The 24,504-nt window shown below is 47.4% G+C and overlaps 1 protein-coding gene across 2 annotated transcripts in view; it reads left to right on the top strand.

Annotated features, from left to right (window-relative positions):
* The window catches only part of TMEM259 (transmembrane protein 259), a 44,937-nt gene that overhangs the window by 6,352 nt on the left and 14,081 nt on the right, over positions 1 to 24,504 (top strand). The window contains exons 3-4 of one of the 2 annotated variants that reach the window (XM_077331654.1): positions 5,798 to 6,055; positions 17,281 to 17,452. In XM_077331654.1, the coding sequence (XP_077187769.1) occupies positions 5,798 to 6,055; positions 17,281 to 17,452 (430 nt within the window). The remainder of the gene's footprint in view (positions 1 to 5,797; positions 6,056 to 17,280; positions 17,453 to 24,504) is intronic. The other variant, XM_077331655.1, reaches the window with a different exon arrangement.

The following is a 24,504-nucleotide window of genomic DNA, read 5'->3' on the forward strand; positions in this document are numbered from 1 at the left end:
ATGACACCCAGCTCTATCTCCTCATGGACGGCCGCCCAGACTCCCCCCCCCCCCCGGAACCATTCACCAGATGTTTAGAAGCAGTGACTGAATGGTTAGAGCAGAGTCGCCTGAAACTCAACCCCTCCAAGACGGAGGTCCTGTGGCTGGGAGACAGAGGGCAGGACCAGGCAGCGCGCTTACCCACCCTGGCAGGAGTGCAACTTACTATCTCACCCCAGGCCAGGAATTTGGGGGTGACCATTGATACCTCCCTGTCTATGGAGGCTCAGATCAAGAGAGTAGCGGGCCAGGCGTTTTTCTATCTTCGCCAGGCCTGACTACTAGCGCCCTACCTGTCCCCTGACCACTTGGCTACAGTGATCCATGCAACAGTCACCTCCAGAATAGATTTCTGTAACTCGCTCTATGCCGGCCTACCCTTGTCTCTGATCCGGAAACTCCAGCTAGTGGAGAACGCAGCTGCTCGGGTCCTCACTGGTACACCTTGGAGGGCCCATATCCAGCCTGTGCTGAGGCAGCTGCATTGGTTGCCAATTGCTGCCCAGATCAGGTTCAAGGTTCTGATTTTGACCTTTAAGGCTATACGCGGGTTGGGACCCACATACCTGAGGGACCGCCTACCGCCCTATATTCCCTGCAGGGCTTTACGCTCAGCGGGGGAGAATCTCCTGATCGTTCCTGGCCCCAGAGAAGCGCGCCTGGCCTCGACCAGGGCCAGGGCCTTTTCGGTCCTGGCCACTACCTGGTGGAACGAGCTCCTGGGTGAGCTGCGGGCCCTGCAGGATTTACCAGCTTTCCGCAGGGCCTGCAAGACGGAGCTCGTCCGCCGGGTTTTTGGTTGAGGCCGGGGTCAGCGAATGAGTGCCAACATTCCCCCCCCCCCCAGGCCTAGCATCTCCTCCCCACCCTCCCTGCCGCTCTGATAGCAGGGGTGGGAATAATAAGTTCCGCCATGTTGGGATTGTTTTAAAGTCTTTTAATGGGTATTTTAATGGGGATAGGACTGCTGTGACCCGCCACGAGCCTATGGGGAGTGGCGGGATATAAATCCAATTAATAATAATAATAATAATAATAATAATAATAATAATAATAATAATAATAATAATAATAATAATAATAATAATAATAATTGCACTGTCCCCTAAATAGCCATTTAAGGTTTTTAAAGGCCACAGGAAGAGGCCCTGTTGACTGTCCCATGGGTCAAAGACACTCATCTGGTAGGTGCAGGAGGAGGGGCTTTTTCAGGGACAGCTCCATCACTGCGGAACCACCTCCCTAGGCATGTCCATCTGGCCCCCTTTTGACCTTTAGGAGTCAGCTGAAGATGCTTTTATACTGGACAGCATTCACTTAGTTTCAGTTCCTCTGCTTACCTGCAGTTATTGATGTTTATATTAGTGGTTTTATGTGTGTTAGTTGTGTGTTTTTTTAAATGCTGGTGTTGCCAGCTTTTATTAATTTTTATATGAAATAAAGTAAGAGAAAATAAGAAACTATATCAAAATTATCCCCATGATTATTCCCACTTATTCAACTAATGCATTTGTTTACTGTCTATGTCATCTGTATAGAAATTTCATAGTTCTTTGAACTCTTCTGTAGATCTATTATTTATTAGGTTGGTCAGATTGGCCATTTTGGATAGTTCTCCAAGTTTGTCTAACTAGTCCGTTCTTTGGTATCTCCTGTGGTTTCCAGATCCCTACTGTCACTATTCTTTCTGCAGTGGTTGCATGGAAAATAAGTCTTCAGCCTTTCGAGGAATATTCTCCGGTATTATGCTTAATAACATATAATCAGGGTGCATAGGAAATTTAATATTCAATATTGCTTGTAAGATACTATGAATTTTCACCCAAAATTTCTGAATTTTCTTAAAACTCCACCACATATGATAAAAGGAACCTACCTTTTCCTTACATCTCCAGCACTTATCATCATGATCATTAGACATTTTACTAATTCATTTTGGTGTTGCATACCGTCTATAAAACATTTTATATCAGTTTTCTCTTGGTAACCGACATTTCTTACGTTTTACAGTTTTGCCCCACAATAGCTCCCATTCACCTAATGGGACGTTTCCTTTTAAGTTCTGCATCCTTTTGACCATACAGTTTTTAATCTGTTCACTCTCAGTCTCATATTTTAACAAAAGTTTGTATATTTGCCCCTGTAGAGGTGGGGCGTCCTACAATAGGATATTTTCAAACTTGGTTAAAACAGATCTAGAGTCTACCTGATATTGAAATGCAGCCTTAAATCTCATAGTAACTTGAAGACATTCAAACCAACGAATGTCTCTCCCTTGTGTCACATTGTGTCACAGCTTTTTAATTTCCCTGTAACAGTCAATAAATCTTTGTATTTAAAACTGCCCATTCTTTTCTGTTGAGCTTTGTTGGAGTTTTCAACAGTGATGATGAGTTAGATGTCATTCTCCATTTATATTTTTTACTAATATTTATTAATGTCATCAGTAGTTAAAATCTGCTTTTTCTCTTGATAGTATGTGTAGGCCATAAAAGTCTATGTAAACCTTCTTCTGGACCAAACTTTCCAAATACCAGGTCTCTCTAAGTCGGATCCATAATCCAATCTGTAGACCATTGTAATGCTGCAGCATGAAGATATAATTTTAAATTTGGCACACTTTGTCCTCCTCTTTTCTTGTCATCCTGAAGAATTCTTGGTCTTCTATTGTTCCATATAAATTTGTTTATAATACTTTGCCATTTGTGTAGGGTCTTGTCCTTAATTTTCAAGGGAATCACTTGAAATAAAAAAATGTAACTTAGGTAAAATATTCATTTTAATGACTATTCTAGCAGACCAAGATAAATTCATTTTTGACCATCTTTGCAAATCTTCCTTTATTTTCTTCCCTAGTCACATATAATTGTTTTTAAACAGCTTTTTCAAATCCTTGTCCAAGAGTACTCCCAGATATTTGATTTCTTATGGGTTAACTTCACACTGAGTGTTTTTCTTTAGATCCTTCAAGAATTATTCTGAAGCCCCTATCCGCCATTATTTTAGTTTTTTCTCTATTTTATACCCTGCATGTTGGCCAAAGTCTTTCAGGGTTTCTCAGGGTAAAAACCACGTCATCAGCATGACTTCTTATCTTAAACTCCTCTCCTTTGACATATAACCCAGGAAGTTCTGTAGTGCATATTAATTGTATTTTACTGTATTTAGGGCTTTTTTAAATGCCTGACACGGATAGCCCAGGCTAGTCTGATCTAGTCAGATCTCAGAAGCTAAGCAGGGTCAGCCTGGGTTAGTGTTTCTATCAGAGACCGCCTAGCAAGTCCGGGGTCAGGTGCTGAGGCTAGAAATGGCAGACCACGTCTGAACGTCTCTTGCTTTGTCAACCCCATGGAGCTGCCTTAAGTCAGGTGAGACTTGACAGCAAACCCCCCCCCCCCAATTGTATTTTAAACTGTTTTATTGTTGGTTTATATTCTAAGCTACCTGGAATTCCTCCATGGTAGAAAGGTAGCCAATAAATGTTCTAAGTAAATAAAAATACATTAAAAATGGTCTCCTGGAACCCAGACAGAGAAGATTTGATGTATAAATGGAGAAGTCAGACAGTAAAACTTCTCATGGACCAGTAACTTTTGTAGGTGGTTTTTGCACAGCTATAATTTGAAGGTGGTTAGTTTCTGGTTTGTTTTCTTCCCTCCTGCTTTGGTTGTGAGGTTCCCTGCTTCAATTACAAGCTTTGTCTCTGATGCACTCTAATGTCCCTGGCAACCAGGAAATGGATAAATATTAGTCAAGTAAAGGCAAAGGCTATACTGAAAAAACATTTAGAAATATTTTTCTCTCACCTTGATCTTCCATGCTTAGATATTGTTCAGCAACAGAACTTTTGCATGGGCAAAAGAATGGCAGCTGCCACTGGGAGGTAATATATCACAGAATGTATTTGACTATGGACATTTCCAATGATGCCCAGATGACGTTACTTTTTTTTAAATGCTGATTCTTACACACAATGGCAGCGATAATATGAATCATGGCAAATCTCCAGGACCCGTGTGGATTACCTATTGAATGGTCCAAAACCTTTGCAGTTCTGTTAATTCCAAAATCCTGTCAACTGTATAGCAAATTTTTTTAGTCTGGCTGGCTCATTGCCTATATCTCCAATTCCTAAACCTGGCAAGACCACGCGCAGTGTGCAGATTTTTGGCTTATTGCTTTGATGAACATAGGTGCTAATATGCTGTTCTTGCTAACAGACTCCAAAAGGTTGTTACAGCTTTGGGCACACGTAAGCCAGGTAGGATTCATGTGAGGTAGGCAATGTTAGGCTGGTTACTAATCTGATTGCTATAAACAGTAGCAGATCTGATCAAGTTGCCATTTTCTCCCTTGACGCTAAAAGAGCTTTCAGCAGAATATCTGGGTCATTTATCTTTATATTGATTAAATGTGGCTTTCCTTATAAATCTTCGAAGTGCATTAGAATTCCTTATTCATCTCCCTGGTCCAGGATGCTGATGATGGGGCATTATGCACACCATGCCCTCTAGACAGGGTTGCTCTCTTCTCCTCTTATTTTTGCTATACATTTGGAACCACTGGACAAAATAATAATCACAGTTTTATACGTATCAAAAATTCTTTACCCAGATGATCTTCTGTTATTTATTCCAGAAACTTAGTCTTCAATTCCTGTATTAATTAAACCGATTACAATACCTTTGTATTGGATAGTCTATTAACTGGGGGAAATCTGAGCTGCCACTGGGAGGTAATACATCACAGAATATATTTGACTATGGACATTTCCAATGATGCCCAGATGTCGTTACTTTTTTTGAAATGCTGATTCTTACACGTATTATGCATATGGCTATGCTAATTGTTGATATATCTTTGGATCTCGACTAGGGTTGTGCACTTTGGCTCAGTTCGGCCACCTTGGTAATCACCGGAAGCCAAAGTGGCACATAGGAGGCCAGCGCCACGGCATGCCAGCTGGCTGCCATACGCAGGCGCAGAGCTGTGTCTGCCTGTGGCCGCTGGCATGCCACGCCACCGCCTCTGCCCCTCCTCTCCATGCTGTGGCATTGGCTGCCTCGGGCTTCAGTGATTTGCACACCCCTTGCAGATGGGGAAAACTTGTCTTTATGGCTAAAAGGACATATGCTCAAAATGATGTTTTTTAAACCTAGCATTATTTATCATTTATATGCAATTCCTTTCGTTGCCCAGCCAGAGATTAGGAATGGGAAAGAAATTGCTTGCAAATCTGCTGTGAGCTCGGTAGGTCAGGAGTGAACAGTTCTGAGGCTGAAAGCTCACTCTAGAAGTTCACATCGGGCCCTGGCTGGAGCTGGAGAGAAGAAAGACCAGAGCTGTCAAAAGTTGACAGACACCTGTGACCCTCCCGCTTTCCTGGGCTTAATAGCTCTCAAGCCTAAACAATTTTTGGTGGCATCAACCTTGCTATCTGGGTGTTTGACACAAGCTGTTAAGCTGCTTGAGGGGTGGATGGAGGAGAGCTTTGTTGGGCGGGGTGCCTGGCCCTTGAACCGTGATTTGCTCATCCAGCCGTGATTTTTGCAGGCATTCTCTGTTTGATCATCTCCTGTCCTACCCATCACATTTTATTTTTGTTTAATTATTACATTTCTAGACTGCCCCTATCGCACCTGGTGTCTTAGGGTGATTTACCACATTTATGTATACATAATGTACTTAAAATCGTAAAAATGAGACCACCACCACAATGGCAGTCCTAACCTCCACTGTGTCTTTTGTCTCCCAGGCCTTGTTTGTGCTCTTCATCCTTGCTTACATCCATGTCGCCTTCTCCCGCTCGCCCATCAACTGCCTGGAGCACGTGCGGGACAAGTGGCCGCGGGATGGAATCCTGCGAGTGGAGATCCAGCGCAACTCAACCCGCGCCCCCATCTTCCTCCAGTTCTGCGAGAACGAGAGGTTCCCAGGCATGGCGGTGGAAGAAGAGGAGGAAGAGGAAGAGGAGGAGATGACGGTGGAGATGTTTGAAAACAGCTCCGTCAGGGTAGGCGAGGCATCATGGTCCGCTCTTTGCCACACGGCCTTGCTGTGGCAACACTGTGGCACCCTGAGAGCTGTGGCTCATTAAGGAACATGCACTTCAGGGGCCGATTGAGCCTCTGCAGATTCATGAGTCCAGGCGGGCTGGATCAGGGCAAGATCCGTCTCATTTAACTTCCCATCTCAAGAGGCCTTTGGGAAGCTCACTAAGGAAGGGGCATCTCTCTGGCACCTAGGGTTCAGAGGTAGACTTGCCTCTAAATGTGGAGGTTCCATTGAATGGTTACGACTAACAGGTTGCTGCTAGATCCATCCTCTGGTTTGTCTAACAGGTGCTTTTTTTTTAGAAGCCGGTGAAGCTCGCAGCCCTCCTCGCATCTCGTAAGGCGGTGGTCCCCAACCACCGGGCCGCGGCTCCCTCTCCCCGCCCCCCACCCCCCACAGTAAGAAACTTCCCAGGCCGCAAGCAAATCGGCCACAAAAACCACAGGTGTTGCAAAAGAGACTGAGGTGTTCTAAGCCAGGTGTTGCAAAAGTGTCCGATTAGCTTGTGGCCCGGCAAACTTCTTTTTGTGGGAGGGGGAGAGAGGGAAGCAGGTCTGCGCATGCGTGTTTGTGCCATGCGCGGCAGCAAAAGTGCATGCGCGGCAGTTTCAGCCGCGCAATCGCTCTCCCCACCACCGCCAGTCCGCAGCCTTGGAAAGGTTGCGGACCACTGTCGTAAGGGACTTGTGGGGCCTGCCCTGATCTGCTGAAACCCCCAAAGCTCATGCCACACCCCTTGGGCTTAACTGTCTTGGATGGAAAATCTGCTCCTGCTCCTGTTCATGGAAAATCTGCTCCTGCCAACCTCCCCCATCTGGGACTTAGTCAAGGGCATGAATCGCAGAAATTGGAATATAAATAATTTTTTTTTACTTATTATTATTAACTGGGTGGAAGTCATTCAGATTCCAGCAATCCCCGGGGTCAAAAGGAAATCTGTGATTTGAATCTTGTTTCTCCCAGTAGGTAGCCTTCAGGAAGTCATGTGCCTCCCCTGCCCCCCTCCCTCCCTGCCCTAGGAAAGTCATGACCTTGTTTTACTTTAGCTGGTTGCTGTAGGGAGTAAATTAAGGCCATGTCGCTGAAGCCGAGTTCTAGATGTTCCGAGGGGATACCTAGAAGCCCCCAAACCCCTTCCCCTGCTTAAAATTCCAGCCTTTGAGGTGCACAACTCTTAGGTTAAGATTGAAGACATGGAAGTTGGAGGTCTGATGGAGACGGAGAACTCCATGGTTGATGGGCTGTGGCCCTGACTCGTCCTCCTCCGTGACAAATAATGGAGCCCAGAGGTTAGGAGGCAGTCAAATCCATATAGCGAAGGCCACACTTGGTAGCTTAGAACAGAGGTAGTCAACCTGTGGTCCTCCAGATGTCCATGGACTGCAATTCCCATGAGCTCCTGCAAATGCTGGCAGGAGCTCATGGGAATTGTAGTCCATGGACATCTGGAGGACCACAGGTTGACTACCCCTGGCTTAGAACACTTCAGTCTCTTTATGTGGAGGCTAATTGTAAGGACACCAGCATGTGGTTCAGAGCAGCGGTCCGCAAGCTTTCAGCCGCTGCGGACCGCTGCTCCGGAGTGGGGAGAGAGGACGGCCTGGGGGTCCGCGGACGCGCGGCAGCCCAAGCGCAAACGTGCATGTGCGGACTGCTACACACGCGCGTTTGCACCCGGCAGGGGCGCATGCGCGGCAGTCCGCACATGGGCGTTTGTGCTGCCGCCATGCCGGCTGCCGCGGCTCCCCCTCCCGGCCCCTGCAGGCCGCCAGCAAATCGGTCACTAAAGCGGACGATTAGCTTGCAGCTCGGCAAGCTTCTCTTCCCTCCCCTCCCCTCCCGAAACAAGAAGCTTTGGCAGCCAATTTGCTCACGGCCTGGCGAGCTTCTCGCTTCGGGGGGAGAGGGAAGAAGGAGCCGCGACCCGCGGGTTGGGGACCACTGGTTCAGAGTGATGGTCTCTAATTTGAAGAACTGTGTTTGATTCTCCATTCCTCCTCATGGAGCCAGCTGGACTAGCACCTTGGGCTAGTCATAGTCCTGTTAGAGCTGTTCTTGCAGAGCAGTTTTGTCATGGCTCTCTCAGCCCCACCTAGTTCACAGGGTGTCTGTTGTGGGGAGACGAAATGAACGGCAATTGGGAGCCGCTTTGAGACTCCTTCGGGTACTGAAAAGCGAGGTATAAAAAAGCAACTCTTCTTATAACTGTCAGCTTTACTGTGGCAGGTGGAACCCTGTTAGCTTTTGCTGTCACCTGTTCCCAGCTGACCGGTGTCTGTACTGCCCTTCCCCCCACCTCCCAGGGCCTCTGTCGAGTGGTGCCAAAACACAGTGATGAACAGGGCAAGTGGGTCCCTTCCGGACACTAGGAATGTAGAGCTCTTGGCATTCTCTGTCACAGAGTTGCAGGTTCAAGGTCCTTGTGTGTGTTCAAATGTCTACCAATCTTGCTCAGGTTTTTCCAACTGAGAGATGCAGCTTCCATTATCAATTTGATCCCTCTCCTGCAGGGTCTCCTGTTACTACACTAAAATTTTGAGTCCAGTGGCAACTTGAAGACCAACAAAGCTTTATTCAAGGTGTGAGCTTTCGTGTGCATGTACTCATCCTTAGACAATGGAACAAGAATCATAAGAGTATAGATATAAGGAGATAATAAATTAGTAGTAAATTAGAATCATAGAATAATAAAGTTGGAACCTCCTGGGTCATCTAGTCCAACCCCCTGCAGTATGCAGGACACTCATCCATCATAACCTGCCACCCCCTTGAACCTTCACAGAATCAGCCTCTCCATCAGATGGCTCTCCAGCCTCTGTTTAAAAATTTCCAAAGATGGAGAACCACCACCTCCCGAGGAAGCCTGTTCTACTGGGAAACCGCTCTAACTGTCAGGAACTTCTTCCGGATGTTTAGACGGAATTTGTTTTGCATTAATATCATCCCATTGGTTCTGGTCCGTCGCTCCAGGGCAAGAGAGAACAATGCTCCATCCTCTATATGGCAGCCTTTTAAATACTTGGACATGGCTATCAAATCCCCTCTCAGTCGGCTCCTCTCCAGGCTAAACAGACCAAGCTCCCCCAACCTTTCCTCATACGTCTTGGTCTCCAAACCCCTCACCATCTTTGTTGCCCTCCTCTGGACACGCTCCAGTTTGTCTATATCCCTCTTCAATTGGGTGCCCAAAACTGAACACAGGACTCCAAGTGAGGCTGAACCAGGTTATTGATTAATAGCAGATGCTTTCCCAGTTGTGGAAAGAAATAATTAAAAGGGACCTGTTGCTAGTCCCATCTGTCTCCTATCCAAGTGTCAAGCCTGGCTGTGTCTGTTCTCCTGTCCGAAGACCAGAGAGCTAGATTCTGAATTACATTACGTAATCCTTATATCACATTACAGTCCCATTGTCTGAAATGAAATGAAGAGGGGATTGTAAGGAATACAGATGTTTCTCCAACACCCCATTTCACCCCATTTCCTCTTTCTTCTTTGTCCTATTTTCACAGTTGTACATAGCAATGGGGAACACAGCATTACAAATTACGCCCAACCCACCTCCTTGCATTTCTGGATCTTTTCTAGCTCCTTTGTTGCCCTTCCCGGTCTTGCTGGATGGCAGTCTCTTTTGATGGACGATGGAGCCCAGGAGTAGAAAATCTGCCTTCATTGTTCGCCTTAAAGTTGCGCAATTCCCTAGTCGTTGTTACTTTTGCCAGTGGTCATCTTGCTTAAGCACTTCTGGCTTTAACCTTCTCCAGGAGTCATTTCAGGTCTTCTCCCTTTTCTGCCAGTGATGTGGTCTCATCCACATATCTCAAACTGGCACCTTTACTAAGTCTTGCTGTTACAGCTGCTACCTGCCTGCTGTGAGGCCTAGCCTGCCCCCATCATGCTTCTTCCTTAAATATTCATGTTCCTCCTAAGTCGGCTGTTGCAGTTTCACTATAGCCTAGTGGGTGGCCAAACCGTGGCTCTCCAGATGTCCATGGACTACACTTACCATGAGCCCCTGCCATGCTGGCAGGGGCTCATGGTAAGTGTAGTCCATGGACATCTGGAGAGCCACAGTTTGGTCACCCCTGCTATAGTCTGTCCGTGTTAGGTAGCTGCTGTTTGGACTCATTGGTACTTTAATTCTAAAATTATTCAAGTCATGCTCTGGGCGTGGCCTTGTGAGTGTCAGAAGCCAGAGGAACAGCTGAATTAAGGTTTCCCTTGAGGCCATGATACTCATACCTGCCCAGGCCCAGCCCACACTTCAAGAAAGAGGGCAAGGCTGTTGCCCAGTGGGGCTTTTGTCTTGGCAGGTGATTGGTGTTTTGAAGCAGCCACCAGTGTAGAAACAGCAGGGTGGGTAAGCTATGAGCTTCCTTAAACAGCCAGTGAATGGCTCGTCCTCTACAGCTGCTCTTGGCTTCTTTCCGCAACTCCTTTGCCATCATCCCAGAAGCCAGAAGGAGAACAGGATGACCGCAGAGAAGAAATCCTTCACTCTCCACCACCAGGATAGCAGCCCCCCCCCCCAGGAGAAGAATAAGCCAGCCAGGGAGTGGCAGTGATTTTACTTCCCCAGCCAGCTAGCCCCCCTCTAGGTGTCTTGGCCGCCTCACTTGCCGGAGCATTTGTGCTGAGGTGGGCGCAAGAGGGCAGAGCGCAAACCCTTCCCTTTGCTCTCATTTCAAAATTATATTAGGCAAGCTGCATCTTGTCAGATCTTGGAAGCGAAGCAGGGTCGGTCCTGATCAGTACTTGGGGAGGGGGGTGGATCACCAAGGAAGTCAAGGGCTGCTGTGCAGAGGCAGGCCATGGCAAAACACCCCCGAATGTCTCGACCTGAAAACCCTACAGCAGTTTCTCTCAACCTTTTGTAGCTCTCAGAAATCCCTGAAACATTCAGGCTTTGAGAAACCCCAGAAGTGGCGCAATTGTGCAGAATGTGGTTGGGAAGTGTAGCTGTGGACACGCCCACTCAGAGGCCCCTCCCCTTCCCACCCCCTCCAGGCCCATCAGTGGCCATTTGGGGAGAGGTGGGCAGGTCAACATGACCATATAGGGTCGTATCACCTGATAATGTTTTTTGTTTTAATGAAATATATAATTAGCTCCTACCCACTTGGGACATCACAGGGTTCCATGAGACCCTGGTTGGAAAAACCTGCCCTACAGGATCTCAATGAGCTGGCTGCGACTTGGTGGCATTTCCCACCATCACCACCATTTAGTGTTACCGTGTGTGTGTCTGTGCGCATGCGTGGGGTGGGGGTGTTTGGCCAACGTACAGGGCATGCAGTTGTCCCATGATTCCTCTGGTTGATGAGGGCTGCTTTGGCGGCTCTTGGGAAGCCCTGGAATGAATGCTTCTGCCTTTAAGGGAAAGGGGTTCCGGTTCCCCCCCAGCTCCTTGCCTGACCTTGTTGAGTGCCAGGAACAGACTTGACGATGCCTTGGGAGAAAGCTTGGTCAAAGATGCTTCAGCTCACACAATGTATGCCAGGCATAGGGCCTGGATCCTGTAAATGCAACTTGTTGCTTGACTCGCTTGCTTGAGCTACCTGGAGGGCCTCTTTGCCAGGTTGGGGGGAAAGGGCTGTTTAGGGCAGGGGTAGTCAACCTGTGGTCCTCCAGATGTCCATGGACTACAATTCCCATGAGCCCCTGCCAGCGTTTGTAGTCAATGAACATCTGGGGGACCACAGGTTGACTACCCCTGGTTTAGGGAACTTTGTGGAGCTGCATAGGTCCGAGTTTCTATTTTACTTTTTGTTATTTTATCCGTATTTAAGCTTTCTTACATACCCTAAAGGTAAAGGTATCCCCTGTGCAAGCACTGAGTCATGTCTGACCCTTGGGGTGACGCCCTCCAGCGTTTTCATGGCAGACTCAATACGGGGTGGTTTGCCAGTGCCTTCCCCAGTCATTACCGTTTACCCCCCAGCAGCAAGCTGGGTCCTCATTTTACTGACCTCGGAAGGATGGAAGGCTGAGTCGACCTTGAGCCGGCTGCTGGGATCGAACTCCCAACCTCATGGGCAGACAGCTCCAGACAGCATATCGCTGCCTTACCACTCTGCGCCACAAGAGGCTCTCTACATACCCTAGGTAGGCAGATTAAGCAAGTTTATTTTTATTTCATTTTCTGCCTGGTCCCAGCTGGGCCAGAAAAGTTAAACCAAATTAATAGCTTGTAGGAACAAGAGCTGATTCCATCTTCTGCATCCTGAATGCCTGGTATCCCCCAGTGGCAATTTATTGAATTTTGCTTTTCCGTTGTACATAATACGCTTTCCTCCGTGTAGTGCTCAGCTCTCTCTTTAGAGTAATAGCCACTCAGAGAGGGAATGTGATGAGCCTGAACCACTGCTGCATCTGCCTGTATTTATTAATATTTGTACTTAGTGCTCTGGCAGGTTGCTTAATAAATGGAGCAGAAGATGAACATTTCACAGCTGGGAAAGGGAGCTCTCCTTTACTCTGACCACCTGTGATCTCTCTTTGCTTGCAGCTTGTGCTTGCTAATTTTGACAGGCAGGCACCTGAAGACCATCATAGAATCATAGAATTGGAAGGGGCCATACAGGCCATCTAGTCCAACCCCCTCCTCAACGCAGGATCAGCCCTAAGCATCCTCTCCTCTGCATCCAACAGAAACAGCATCCTGACCTCCTCCAAGTGACAACCTTTCAAATACTTAAAGAGGGCTATCATGTCCCCTCTAAACCTCCTTTTCTCCAGGCTGAACATTCCCAAGTCCCTCAACCTATCTTCATAGGGTTTGGTCCCTTGGCCCCAGATCATCTTCGTCGCTCTCCTCTGTACCCTTTCAATTTTATCTACGTCCTTCTTGAAGTGAGGCCTCCAGAACTGCACACAGTACTCCAGGTGTGGTCTGACCAGTGCCGTATACAATGGGACTATGACATCTTGTGATTTTGATGTGATGCCCCTGTTGATACAGCCCAAAATGGCATTCGCCTTTTTTACCGCTGCATCACACTGCCTGCTCATGTTTAGTTTACAATCCACAAGTACTCCAACGTCTCGTTCACACACAGTGTTACCTAGAAGCGTATCCCCCATCCAGTAGGCATGCTTTGCATTTTTCTGACCCAGATGCAGAACTTTACACTTATCTTTATTAAATTGCATCTTGCTCTCATTTGCCCATTTTTCCATTGTGTTCAGATCTCGTTGAACTCTGTCTCTATCTTCCGGAGTATTTGCCAGTCCTCCCAATTTGGTGTCATCTGCAAACTTGATGAGTAGTCCCTCCACCCCCTCATCTAGATCATTAATAAATATGTTAAAAAGTACCGGGCCGAGCACCGAGCCCTGAGGTACCCCGCTACTCACCTCTCTCCAGTCTGATGAAACACCATTGACAAGAACGCTTTGAGTGCGGTTCTCTAACCAATTCCCTATCCACTTAACTATCTGAAAATCCAGATTGCAGTCCTTCAACTTATCCATCAGAACATCATGGGGAACCTTGTCAAAAGCTTTACTAAAATCCAAGTAAATGACATCAACCGAATTTCCCCGATCCAGCAAACCTGTTACTTGGTCAAAAAAGGAAACTAGGTTGGTCTGGCAGGACCTGTTGGAGACAAATCCATGCTGACTTCCTTGGATCACCAAATTGTCCTCCAGATGTTTGCAGATCGCTCCCTTTAAAATCTGCTCCATTATCTTCCCCACAACAGAGGTCAGACTCACTGGTCTGTAGTTTCCTGGGTCATCCTTCCTCCTTTTTTTGACGATCGGAATAACGTTTGCTCTTTTCCAGTCCTCCGGGACATCTCCAGTCCTTAAAGAGGTTTCGAAGATGATGGACAAGGGCTGTGCAAGTTCTCTGGAAAGTTCTTTGAGTACTCTCGGGTGCACTTCATCCGGACCAGGGGATTTGAACTCATCCAGTGCAGCTAAATGCCTCTTGACAACCTCTCTATCCATGTTAACCTGCCACCCAGACACTATCCTTTGGCTACGGCCATCTCTAGATGTGCCTAAACACTCCGACCTGTGGGAAAAAACAGATGTAAAATAGGCACTAAGCCTTTCTGCTTTCTCTGCATCTTTCGTTAGAGTTTGTCCATCCGCACCCAACAGTGGGCCTATTGCCTCCTTTACTTTTCATTTGCTCCTCACATAACTGAAAAATCTTTTCTTGTTACAATGGGCTTCCCTGGCCAATCTTAGCTCACTCTCAGCTTTGGCCTTTCTGATGATTGATCTACAGTGCCTAGTAACCTGTAGGTACTCTTCTTTAGAGCTCTGTCCTTCCCTCCAGTTCCTGAACATTTTCCTTTTCTTTCTTAGTTCCTCTTGAAGTTCTCTGTTCATCCAAATAGGCTTCTTAGAGCTCCTGCAGTGTTTTCGTCTTTCTGGGATAGTCATTGATTGAGCATGCAAAAGCTCCTGTTTGAGTAGCGCCCACCCTTCACATGCTCCCTTCCCTTCCAGCATTCTCGTCCATGGTATGACACTCATCATGTCTCTGAGTTTATTAAAGTTGCTAGGTGCTGTGACTCACCTGAGCTTTGCTGTGGGGATTTCCCCCTCTGTAAAGAATGAGCTGTCCCAAGTGAGCTGTTTTTAAAAGTGAGGGGAGGAATCCATGTAAACAAAGTGTTTATACCTCCTCTTTCCCGGATGATCAAGGCAGCTCACATTTTAGGAAAACACCCCAGGCAAAAGGGTTAGAATTATGGAATCCTAGAGTTGGAAGGGACCGCAGGGTCATCTACCGCAGGGTCATCCCTTGCAGCAAGCAGGAAATTCACAACTCCCTGCCCAACCACAATGACCCCAGTTCCATGCCCAGATTCTTGGCTGTGAAGCCTGGAATACTGTGAAAAGCCTTTGCCATTGTTCACACTGTTGGCCAGTCATTGCAGCCAGCAGCATTACTTCAAGGGGTGGGAGAGAATTGATTGATTATGAGTAATTGCAAAGAGGAAACATCAGCTTGGAAACTTCACACCAGCTGCCCAAATTTCACTCCCAGGGGCCTCCCAAGTTGTCACATGAAGCTGCTTGGTACTGAACCACTCATGTCTACTCACTGGCAGGAGCTCTCCGGGCCCTCAGGCATAGGTCTCTCACATCTCCTTTAAAACTGGAGACACCGCGGACCGTACCTGGGACCATCTGCATGCAAAGCAGATGCTCTAGTCCAGGGGTAGTCAAACTGCGGTCCTCCAGATGTCCATGGACTACAATTGTAGTCTATGGACATCTGGAGGGCTGCAGTTTGACTACCCCTGCCTAGTCATTGAGCTGTGGTATCGTGGTTGAGAGCTGCACCTTCTAATCTGGAGAACTGGGTTTGATTCCCTGTTCCTCCAACACATACAACCAGCTGAGTGACTCTGGGCTAGTCAAAGTCCTGCTAGAGCTGTTCTCCCAGAGCAATTCTGTTAGAGCTCTCTAAGCTCTCTGTTCTGGGGAGAGAAAGGGAAGGCAATTGTAAGCTGTTTTGAGACCCCTTTGGGCAGTGAAAGGCAGAGAATATATATAAAAACAGCTCCTATTCTGCTAGCTGTTTTTCTAGTACTAATGTGCTCGAAATGTTGCTTCTTAGTTTTAGCTAATTAGATGTAATAGTAAGCTGCTTGGAGACTCCTTCGGATAGTGAAAAACCCCTCCCATGGTTCGCACTCCTTTAACGGAGCCTTGTCTGTTCTGTAATTTCCTGGTGCTCACTCAGGCCAGACTGATCTTTTCTCTTTTGGACACTCAGCAGTTGTGCGAGGGGGGGGAGGGGGGGGACACGCAAAGTAGACAGAGAGCTTTCCATCTTGCCTGCAGGTGGCGCTGCTGCTCTCCGTTACTCGTCCTCCCAAAGGCAAGCCAGCTTACAATTGACTTGGTGCTCCCCCTCCCTCCCCACCTGCATGCTGTGCAGTTTTTGTGCCTGGAATAATCCCAGCCAGCCGTGTGTGCTTGGGCTCTGTTCTGTAAGGGTTCCTTGGGCAGGGCGGCATTTTAAGGAAGGCCAGAACAGGAGGGCGGGGAGTGCGGCAGGACACTCCCCCAGCTTGTCCTGGGATTGTGCTGAAACCGACCCTAACAGTACTCCAGCGATCAGCAGGATTTCCAAAACTTTTCAGGATTTTCGAAAGTCAAAGCTTCCTTCATCAGATACACGTAGGAATGGAGTTCCCCTGAGTCCCTCTATCCCACTCAGTGGGTGGGATGGGAGTTGCAAAGAAAAGAGGCAGGATGCCAAAGTACAATGCCGAATGCAGTCAGCCTGATTAGACTGTGAGGCAGAATGTGGGATAGGGAAAAATGTGAGGGCGGGGGGGCTATTCTTTATGCAGTCCTTTGGAACTCTCTGTTGTGACCAGCATTTTCCCAAGGGAACTTTTTTAAAAAGTTGAGAAATTTATAGAGAATTCGTCTCCCCCCCCCCCCCCAGTAGCAAATGGCCAGGATTGCTAAATGGAACCTCCACATGTAGAGGCAGTGAGCACCAGTTGCTGCAGGGTGAAAATGGGAAGCAGGGTTGTTCTGTGTCATGTTTGTGTGCCTTCTCAATAGGCATTGTGGGAAACAAGATGTTGGATTCATCTGGGCCTTTTTTGCAGGTACCGATGATATTTGGCTTCCCAAAATCTGGGTCCCCTTCATGGGTGGGTGGGCAACGAATGAAGGCAAGTCCTTTCTAAGGGATGTTGGACCTGGACCTTGGATGTTGGGCCTTCAGGCACCTTGTGTGAGCTGTGGCATTCTGCAGCAGTTGAACCTCCTGAGTTCCCCATCCTGGTGCCCATGAGTGCTCTGATGCCCACAGATACCTTTTGTGGCACTCACCAAGTATTTTTAGAAAGTAGATGGGGCTTTTGCTCAGCAGAGCTTTTGATTGGCCACTAGAGGTCTGACCTTATAACCTGGAGATAAAGCTGTGTATCCATGAAAATATATCTCAGAAATACGTTCATTTTAAAGGGCATCCTGTTAAACGGAGCTTCTGTCCGAACTCCCGCCTGAGATTTTGTGGCTGGCTCTGCTTCTTCTAGCAGCCATTTTAGGGTTCTGGCATCCAGTGACAGAATTCCCAAGGTGCCTGCAGGCTGAGAAAAGTTGGGGAACCCCTGCCTTAAACTGTTTTGCCTGGTCCAGGATCTGTTTGAATTCTTCCGATTCTAATTCTTTTTTTCCCCCTCCCCCTGCTAACAGTTTGAGTTAGATATCGAGCCAAAGGTGTTCTTCAAACCGCCCCGGGCCAGCGGCGCCAAGGTGCTGGCCCAGAACAAAAGCCAGGAGTTCTCATTCGGCAGCGAGACGGCCCCTAAAGGTATGCAGCCCCTCAGCGAGACCATGTCCGAGTTTGAGATGCTGGCCAAAGCAGGTAAAGAGACCCGCCTGGGCCTTCGCTTCCTCCTCCCCTCCCATTCTGCTTTTACCTCACCTTCCTTTTCTCAAATGCTTCCTTTTCCATCTTTCATCACCTCTTTGGCACTCATGAGTCCTTTTCTCCATCTGCCCCTCTCAGTGGCCTTTCTGCCCATTCTTAAAACCTTTGATCCAGCTATCCAGCAGTGTTTGAAGCCCCAGGTGCCTCTGGGGTTTTAACGAGACCTGAGAATGTTTTGTCCTTACATTTGGAATGAATTGCGTCTATTGCATGTTTGCAAAAAGTGTGCTGCATTAGACTTAGCAGAAGTACACTCTGAAAGAGTTGGCATAAATTGGGATCTCCTGCACTTCTAATACCTGAGGAAGAATCCTTCTTCCCCCGTGAATTAAAATTGCAGGCGCACATCACCATTTTGCCTGCACAAGTTGGCTTTAACAAAATTTGAGTCCAGTCACACCTTTAAGACCAAGAAAGTTTTATTCAAGGCATGAGCTTTTGTGTGCATGCACATTTCCTCAGACAATGGAACAGGAATCACAGATAGAAGGAGAGAGTAAATTAGTAAACAGCATCACAAAGACATCTACAAGTATTCAGCATGATAATGAAAATCTGATGTCCTTGCTAGAATAACAAATCACTCCATTTGGTTCAGTTGTTGTTCACACATAAACATAGTGGAAACAAAAAAGTTAAGGTTAGAGGTTAATGGCAGATGCTCTCCCAGTTGTGAAAAGAAGAAATTAAAGCAGACCTTTTACTAGCCCCATCCATCTCCACCCAAGCATGGAAGCATCCCCATAAATGACAAAGCCCGATGGGAATACAACACACCTACAGATGTGTCCCGATGGGAATACAATACACCTACAGTGATGGTGGCCATTGCAGAGATGCAGTGAGTGGGTGTCTTGGAGGGCAGGTAGTTCAACCTGCACCCTTACACTGGGAGAAGCTTGGTTGGTTCAGGGCAGAATGAGGTATAGCCACTTGCAGAGGATTGTCCGTCGTATACCTGTGTGTGTTGTTGCTCACAGCCAGCCTCCTTCCCTCTCCGAAGAATGCCTGGAACAGTGATTTTGTACAGATTGCTTCTTTTGATGTGCCTGCTGCTTGGAAAACTGGCAACCCCTGATTCATGCAGAGGATCAACAGGCAGCCTCTATGATGAGATACCTGATCAGATTCTCCAGGGTCTTTCACATCACCCTACTGCCTGGCACTTTTAACTGGAGGTGCCAGGGATTGAGCGTGGAACCATCTGTATGCCAAGCAGAGGCCTCTACCATTGAGCCACATGTACATTTGCAGCTATTACGCTTCCCCCTCCAGTCCTGCTTCTGTCCACCCCTGACTACTCTTCAGGGAATAAGATTTCTTTTCTGAAGGTCCCTTACCCCTCTGATCACAGAACTACAATTCCCAGAGAGAGAGAGAGAGGGGTGATAGCAAGTGGTTTAGGAGGACAGGAGGTGAAGGGCCCAGAGAAATTGAACACCCCCAAAGAAAAATAGATCAGTGACTTCTGCATTTGAATCCTGGGGATAACGGCAGTGGCCTTTTGGAAGCAGCACGTCCCAGCGATGTTAAAAATTCCTCAACCGCAGCGTCACAGGGACAGTTCAAAGCTGAGTAAGAATTCCAGGGAGAATGCAAGCGAAGGAAGACAGCTCATGTTTAATTATTGAGAGGGCTGTTTAGAAATTAAATCTCTTTGCAGCAGAGAGGCCCACATTCATTTTCCACCTGAGATTTGCGGCTGGAACACTTTTTGATGGGCTGATCTGATCTGCCCTGTGGCCATTTGAGATTATCCACCCCCCCACACTACCACCTTTAGTTTGCATTTGGGAAAATTGGGAGTGGGAGCCGGGGAATAATCAAAGTCTTGGTAGAAGTTCTTGCTGGCTGTGTATTATTCTTTAAGAGTATTCCCTTTCTTCTACTCCACCAAGGGCTCTTGAGGGAGCTTGGAGTGAAGTTTAAAATGGGTAAAGGGGGAAAATAAGACTATTTCGAGCAATAAAGGCTGGCCCAGCAACAGCTGGCCCAAATAAAACCAAACCACTGGAGAAATTAGCCTGCAGACTAATAGCTTATGAGTAGGCACTCGCTGCTGGCGAGTTGGAGTTTGGTTCCAAGTGACCAGATGAGGGCAGAAGTTTTTAATTTGGAAGAGTTCGTACTTACTTGTTGTAGCCTTTGAAGTCCAGAAATGCTTGGGTAGCAAGCTAAGTGTTTTAAAAGTCAAATAACATCTTTGTGGACATCTTTGCACAGCTGGACTAAGCAAAACACCTCTGGATGACGAGGTCTTAATCAGCTTTCAGAGGTGGCTGAGAAGTGTCTTCTGTGGGAGAGAGATGCACAAGGAGGGAGAGAAGGCCAGGGTCTTCATGTGGGATTAAAAATTGGACCTCCCCATGGTAATCTCAGCTCCCACCGGGAATGGAGGGCGTCTGCCCCTTTGGGTAGACTTAGGAAAAAGTCAGCTTGGGAAGTATAATTGAAGTCCTGTTGGATCAGGCCAGTGGTCCATCCATTCTGTGTCACACAGTTGTCAAAGCAAGGTGCACCAGCAGGGCCAGAGCTTCAGAAGCCCTCCCATTGACTTAGGAAATTTTAAACAGAGGCTGGAGAGCCATCTGACGGAGAGGCTGATTCTGTGAAGTCTTAAGGGGTGGCAGGTGACAGTAGATGAGCAATTGGGATGTGAGTGTCCTGCATTGTGCAGGGGGTTGGACTAGATGACCCATGAGGTCCCTTCCAACTCTATGATTCTATGATTGTTGCCCCTCAAGCACTAGGAACAGAGCATGTCACTGCCCCAGATGTAAGAACATAAGAGAAGCCATGTTGGATCTGGTCAATGGCCCATCCAGTCAAACACTCGGAATCCCTTGAGAGTGGCCGGGTACAAATCCAAAAATAAATAAAAATAAATAAATCATACTGTGACCCAAGCAGGGCCAGAACTCCAGAAGCTGTCCAACTGTGGACCCCCAAACATCAAGAATGCAAAGAGTCACGGCCCCCGACAGAGTCTTCCATCTGTACATTGTGGCTAATGATGTATAAATGGTCCTCTTTCTGTGGCAGTGGATTCCTCATGCTAATTGCTTCTTGAGTCCAGTACTTCCTTTTATCTGTTTGAAGTCTACTGCTCATTAATTTCTTTGAGCAGTCCCTAGTTCTTCTCTCTCTACTTTCTCTATCGCACACATGGTTTTGTAAACTTCTATCACATCACCCCTCAGTTGTCATTTCTCTAAGCCTGCCTTTCTCAACTTTTTTTTTACCATTGAGAACCCCCTGAAACTTTCTCCAGGCGTTGAGAAACCCCAGAAGTGGCGCTATTATAGAATCATAGAATCATAGAATATGAGCCTCTTGTGGCGCAGAGTGATAAGGCAGCCGTCTGAAAGCTTTGCCCATGAGGCTGGGAGTTCAATCCCAGCAGCCGGCTCAAGGTTGACTCAGCCTTCCATCCTTCCGAGGTCGGTAAAATGAGTACCCAGCTTGCTGGGGGGTAAACGGTCATGACTGGGGAAGGCACTGGCAAACCACCCCATATTGAGTCTGCCATGAAAACGCTAGAGGGCGTCACCCCAAGAGTCAGACATGACTCGGTGCTTGCACAGGGGATACCTTTACCTTTACCTTTTTAGAATCATAAGAGTTGGAAGGGGCCATACAGGCCATCTAGTCCAACCCCCTGCTCAACGCAGGATCAGCCCTAAGCATCCAAGAAAAGTGTATATCCAACCTTTGCTTGAAGACTGCCAGTGAGGGGGAGAATAGGGTTGGGAAGCAGAGTTGTGAACACGCCTATGCAGGGCCCTCCCCTCCCCACCCACCCCAGGCCCATCAGTGGCCATTTTGGGAATGGGGGGGTAGGTGGGCATGACCATATATGGTCATATCACCTGATAAATGTTTAGCAGATTATATTAACTTCCATCTATTCAGGAGTTGAGAAAGCCTGCCCTAGGCTAAAGAGCCTCATCAGTTCCCCTTAATCATTTTAATTGCCCTTTTCTGCATTCCCCCCCCTCCCAGTGCTGTAAGGTATTTTTATGTGTACAACTATAGATCGTATTCCAACGGAGGCTTCCCCGTTGATTTATTCAGGGGCCTTTTGAGACCGGCAGATTTGTCAATCCCCAGTGACAACGTGTCAGCCCAGATGGGGCTTGTCCTCCATCAACAATCAATCCTGCTCCTTCTCCCCCGCAACCCCTGCTGGTTCAGCTGTGCTTTCGGCGGCCTTTTCCAAAGGGCTTTTCCATTAAATCCGTCAAAGCCTTGCCTCTTGATCCATGGCAGACTGCTCTACCAGCAGCGGCAGCCGCTCAATGTGAACTCTCTGAGGTTTTCTTTCTCCTTTTAAATGAAGCCATTCAAAGCTCGGGCAGCTGCTGGTCAGCGGATCTGTGTCCCTCTGGGCATTTGAAGCCAAAGCTGGGCTCTTTCTGCTTGGGCAGATAAGCCCAAGGACCTCCCTTGGAGTTGGACCGGTCTGGACTTCAACCATTTGAAGCCTTCCACAGAACATTGTTCAGAGGTTCTCCTTGGTTCTTGACTGTCAGGTTAGGGGGCTTTTTTCAAACTCTGGACCATGGAGGAACCCTTAAAATATTTTTCGGGTTTCAAGGAACCCTGGAAGTGGCGCCATGCCCCTTCAGAGAGGTGGGTGTGGAGGTAAGATGTGGGAGCCAGCCAATCAGTCATTTGGAAGAAGAGTTGACTTTTATCCCCCGCTTTTTACTACCTGGAGGAGTCTCAAAGTGGCTTACAAGTCACCTTCCCCTCCCCACAACAGGCACCCTGTGAGGTAGATGGGGCTGTGAGACCTTTGTTGAACTGCTCTCTGAGAACAGCTCTAACAGGACTGTGACTTGCCCCTTTGCCTCCCTCCTGCCTGTTGGCCTTTGTGGGAAGCTGACTTCTGGGACACTGGACTGGTGTAGCTGAGCTGCTTTGAGATAAAACTGACAGTTGGAATGTGAAAATGATGGCTGATAGTGCCTTTTGTTCAGAGGTAGACTGCTTCCAAATATTGAGGTTCCATTTTGGTATCTTGGATAATAGTCGTTGATGGATATCATGCCTTGTGCACCTGTCTAATTGGCAAAAGACCTTTTGATTAATTCAGCATTTCTCAACTTTTTATCCACTGAGAACCCCCTGAAATATTCCTGAGGCTTTGAGAAACCCCAGAAGTGGTACAGTCATGCAGAATAGGGTTGGGAAGCAGAGCTGTGGACATGCCCACCTGGGCCCCCTCCCCTTCCCACCCCCTTCAGGTACATCATTGGCCATTTTGGGAGAGGAGTGGGTGGGTTATCACCCAATAAATGTTTTACAGGGTTTTTAAAATTATAAATTAAGTCCCACCCTTTTGGGAGATCTTTCCAGGGCCGTCAAGAAATCCCAGAGTTTCAGGGAATCCTGGCTGAGAAAGCCTCGATTAATTCATACATGACACACATTTATTCACCTTTTGTAACAAGAACTCATTTTTTTACGCCAGTAATGGCAAAGTTGCCTTTGAAGAGGCCATTTCTCTCAATCAGGAAGGAATTTGTTTTATTTGTTTTATTTTATTTATGAGATTTCTTCATAAAGTCACCCCACAAATAAAATGTTTATAAGTTATAAAAACTTATTCTGCATATCATATACACCGACCGCTCACTTCATCCTGTACCACCTCCTGCTGGCCTAAGTTCACAACAATTGGAAATCCAGTAATTGTCCCGACTCAGGTGGGGGAGAGTAGCTTGTGGGGGTGGGGAGGGGGGAGATTCAGATGGTAAAAGTGCAGCCTCAACCAAATGCCTGGTGGAAGAGCGCCATACTGCAAGCCCTTTGGAACTTCAGGAGTTCTGTAAGGGCTCAGGTCTCCACTGTCAGCTCATTCTACCAGGCTGAAGCTGGGGCTGAAAAGGCCCTGGCTCTGGTTGAGGCCAGGTGCATTTCTCTGGAGCCAGGGACCACAGCAGGTTGGAGTTTGTGGAGCATTGTGCTCTTCAGAGGGTGTAGACAGAGAAGCGGTCCTTGACATCAGCAGGTCCCAGGCTGTGTAAGGTTAAAACCAAACATTTTAAACCTGACCCAGAATTCAATTGGTAGCCAGTACAGCTGCTGAAGAACAGGTTCAATTGGGGCTCTCCGTGGAGTCCATGTATGATATGAGGACTCAGGAAGATGCATTCTGTACTAGCCCTAATTTCTGGGTCAGGGATAAGGGAAGGCCCACATGGAGCGAATAATCTAATCTGGAGGTGACTGTCATGTGGATCACTGTGGCCAGGTGTTCTGGGGCCAGATAGGGCACAAGTAGCTTTGCCTGTGTTGATGGAAAAATTCCTGGCACGTTACTCTTAGTGACCTACACCTGCATAGATAGGGAGATGTCAACAATCACTCCCAAATTCTCCAGGGGTGCAGCCTGAATCAGCACCCCATCAATATAAGGGAGATGCACTTCCTTGCCTGGTCCTTCCCTCCCCAGCCACAGGACCTTCGCCTTCAGGGGGTTAAGCTTCAATCGGCTTTGCTGGAGCCACTCCGCCACGGCCCTCCAACACCCGGCCAGCAGTTCAGGGGAGTGTTCAGCCAGCTGCTCATTAACAGGTAGAATGCCTCTGCCAAGAAGGTGTGTGGCAAACAGCACCGTGTGTGAACAAAGTGGCCCCTTTTCCCCCTTCAGGATGATTTGATGCTCTTTTTGCGTATGTTTGAAATGGGTGTTTTCATCAATCCAAGGAAAATAAAAGAAATTTACATTGTAGCTATCTATGTACGTTAGAGTTATCCAATTAACGAAAGGGACTCAAAGATTCCTTTGTAAATGAGCAAGTGCTAAATTAACATTTCCTTATTTTTTTCTAGCTGTTCTTGAATATTCAGAGCATTATTCTACTCCCAGTGCCTTACCAGAAACGTCCTGGTTGCATATATCATAAGAAAACGACCTTAGGCCTTTTGCAGTACAATTTAACAAGAACACAACTGGCCTTGCCATTTCACATCCAAAT

Source organism: Paroedura picta, chromosome 4 (genome assembly GCF_049243985.1).
Source record: "Paroedura picta isolate Pp20150507F chromosome 4, Ppicta_v3.0, whole genome shotgun sequence".
NCBI classification, from domain to species: domain Eukaryota; kingdom Metazoa; phylum Chordata; class Lepidosauria; order Squamata; family Gekkonidae; genus Paroedura; species Paroedura picta.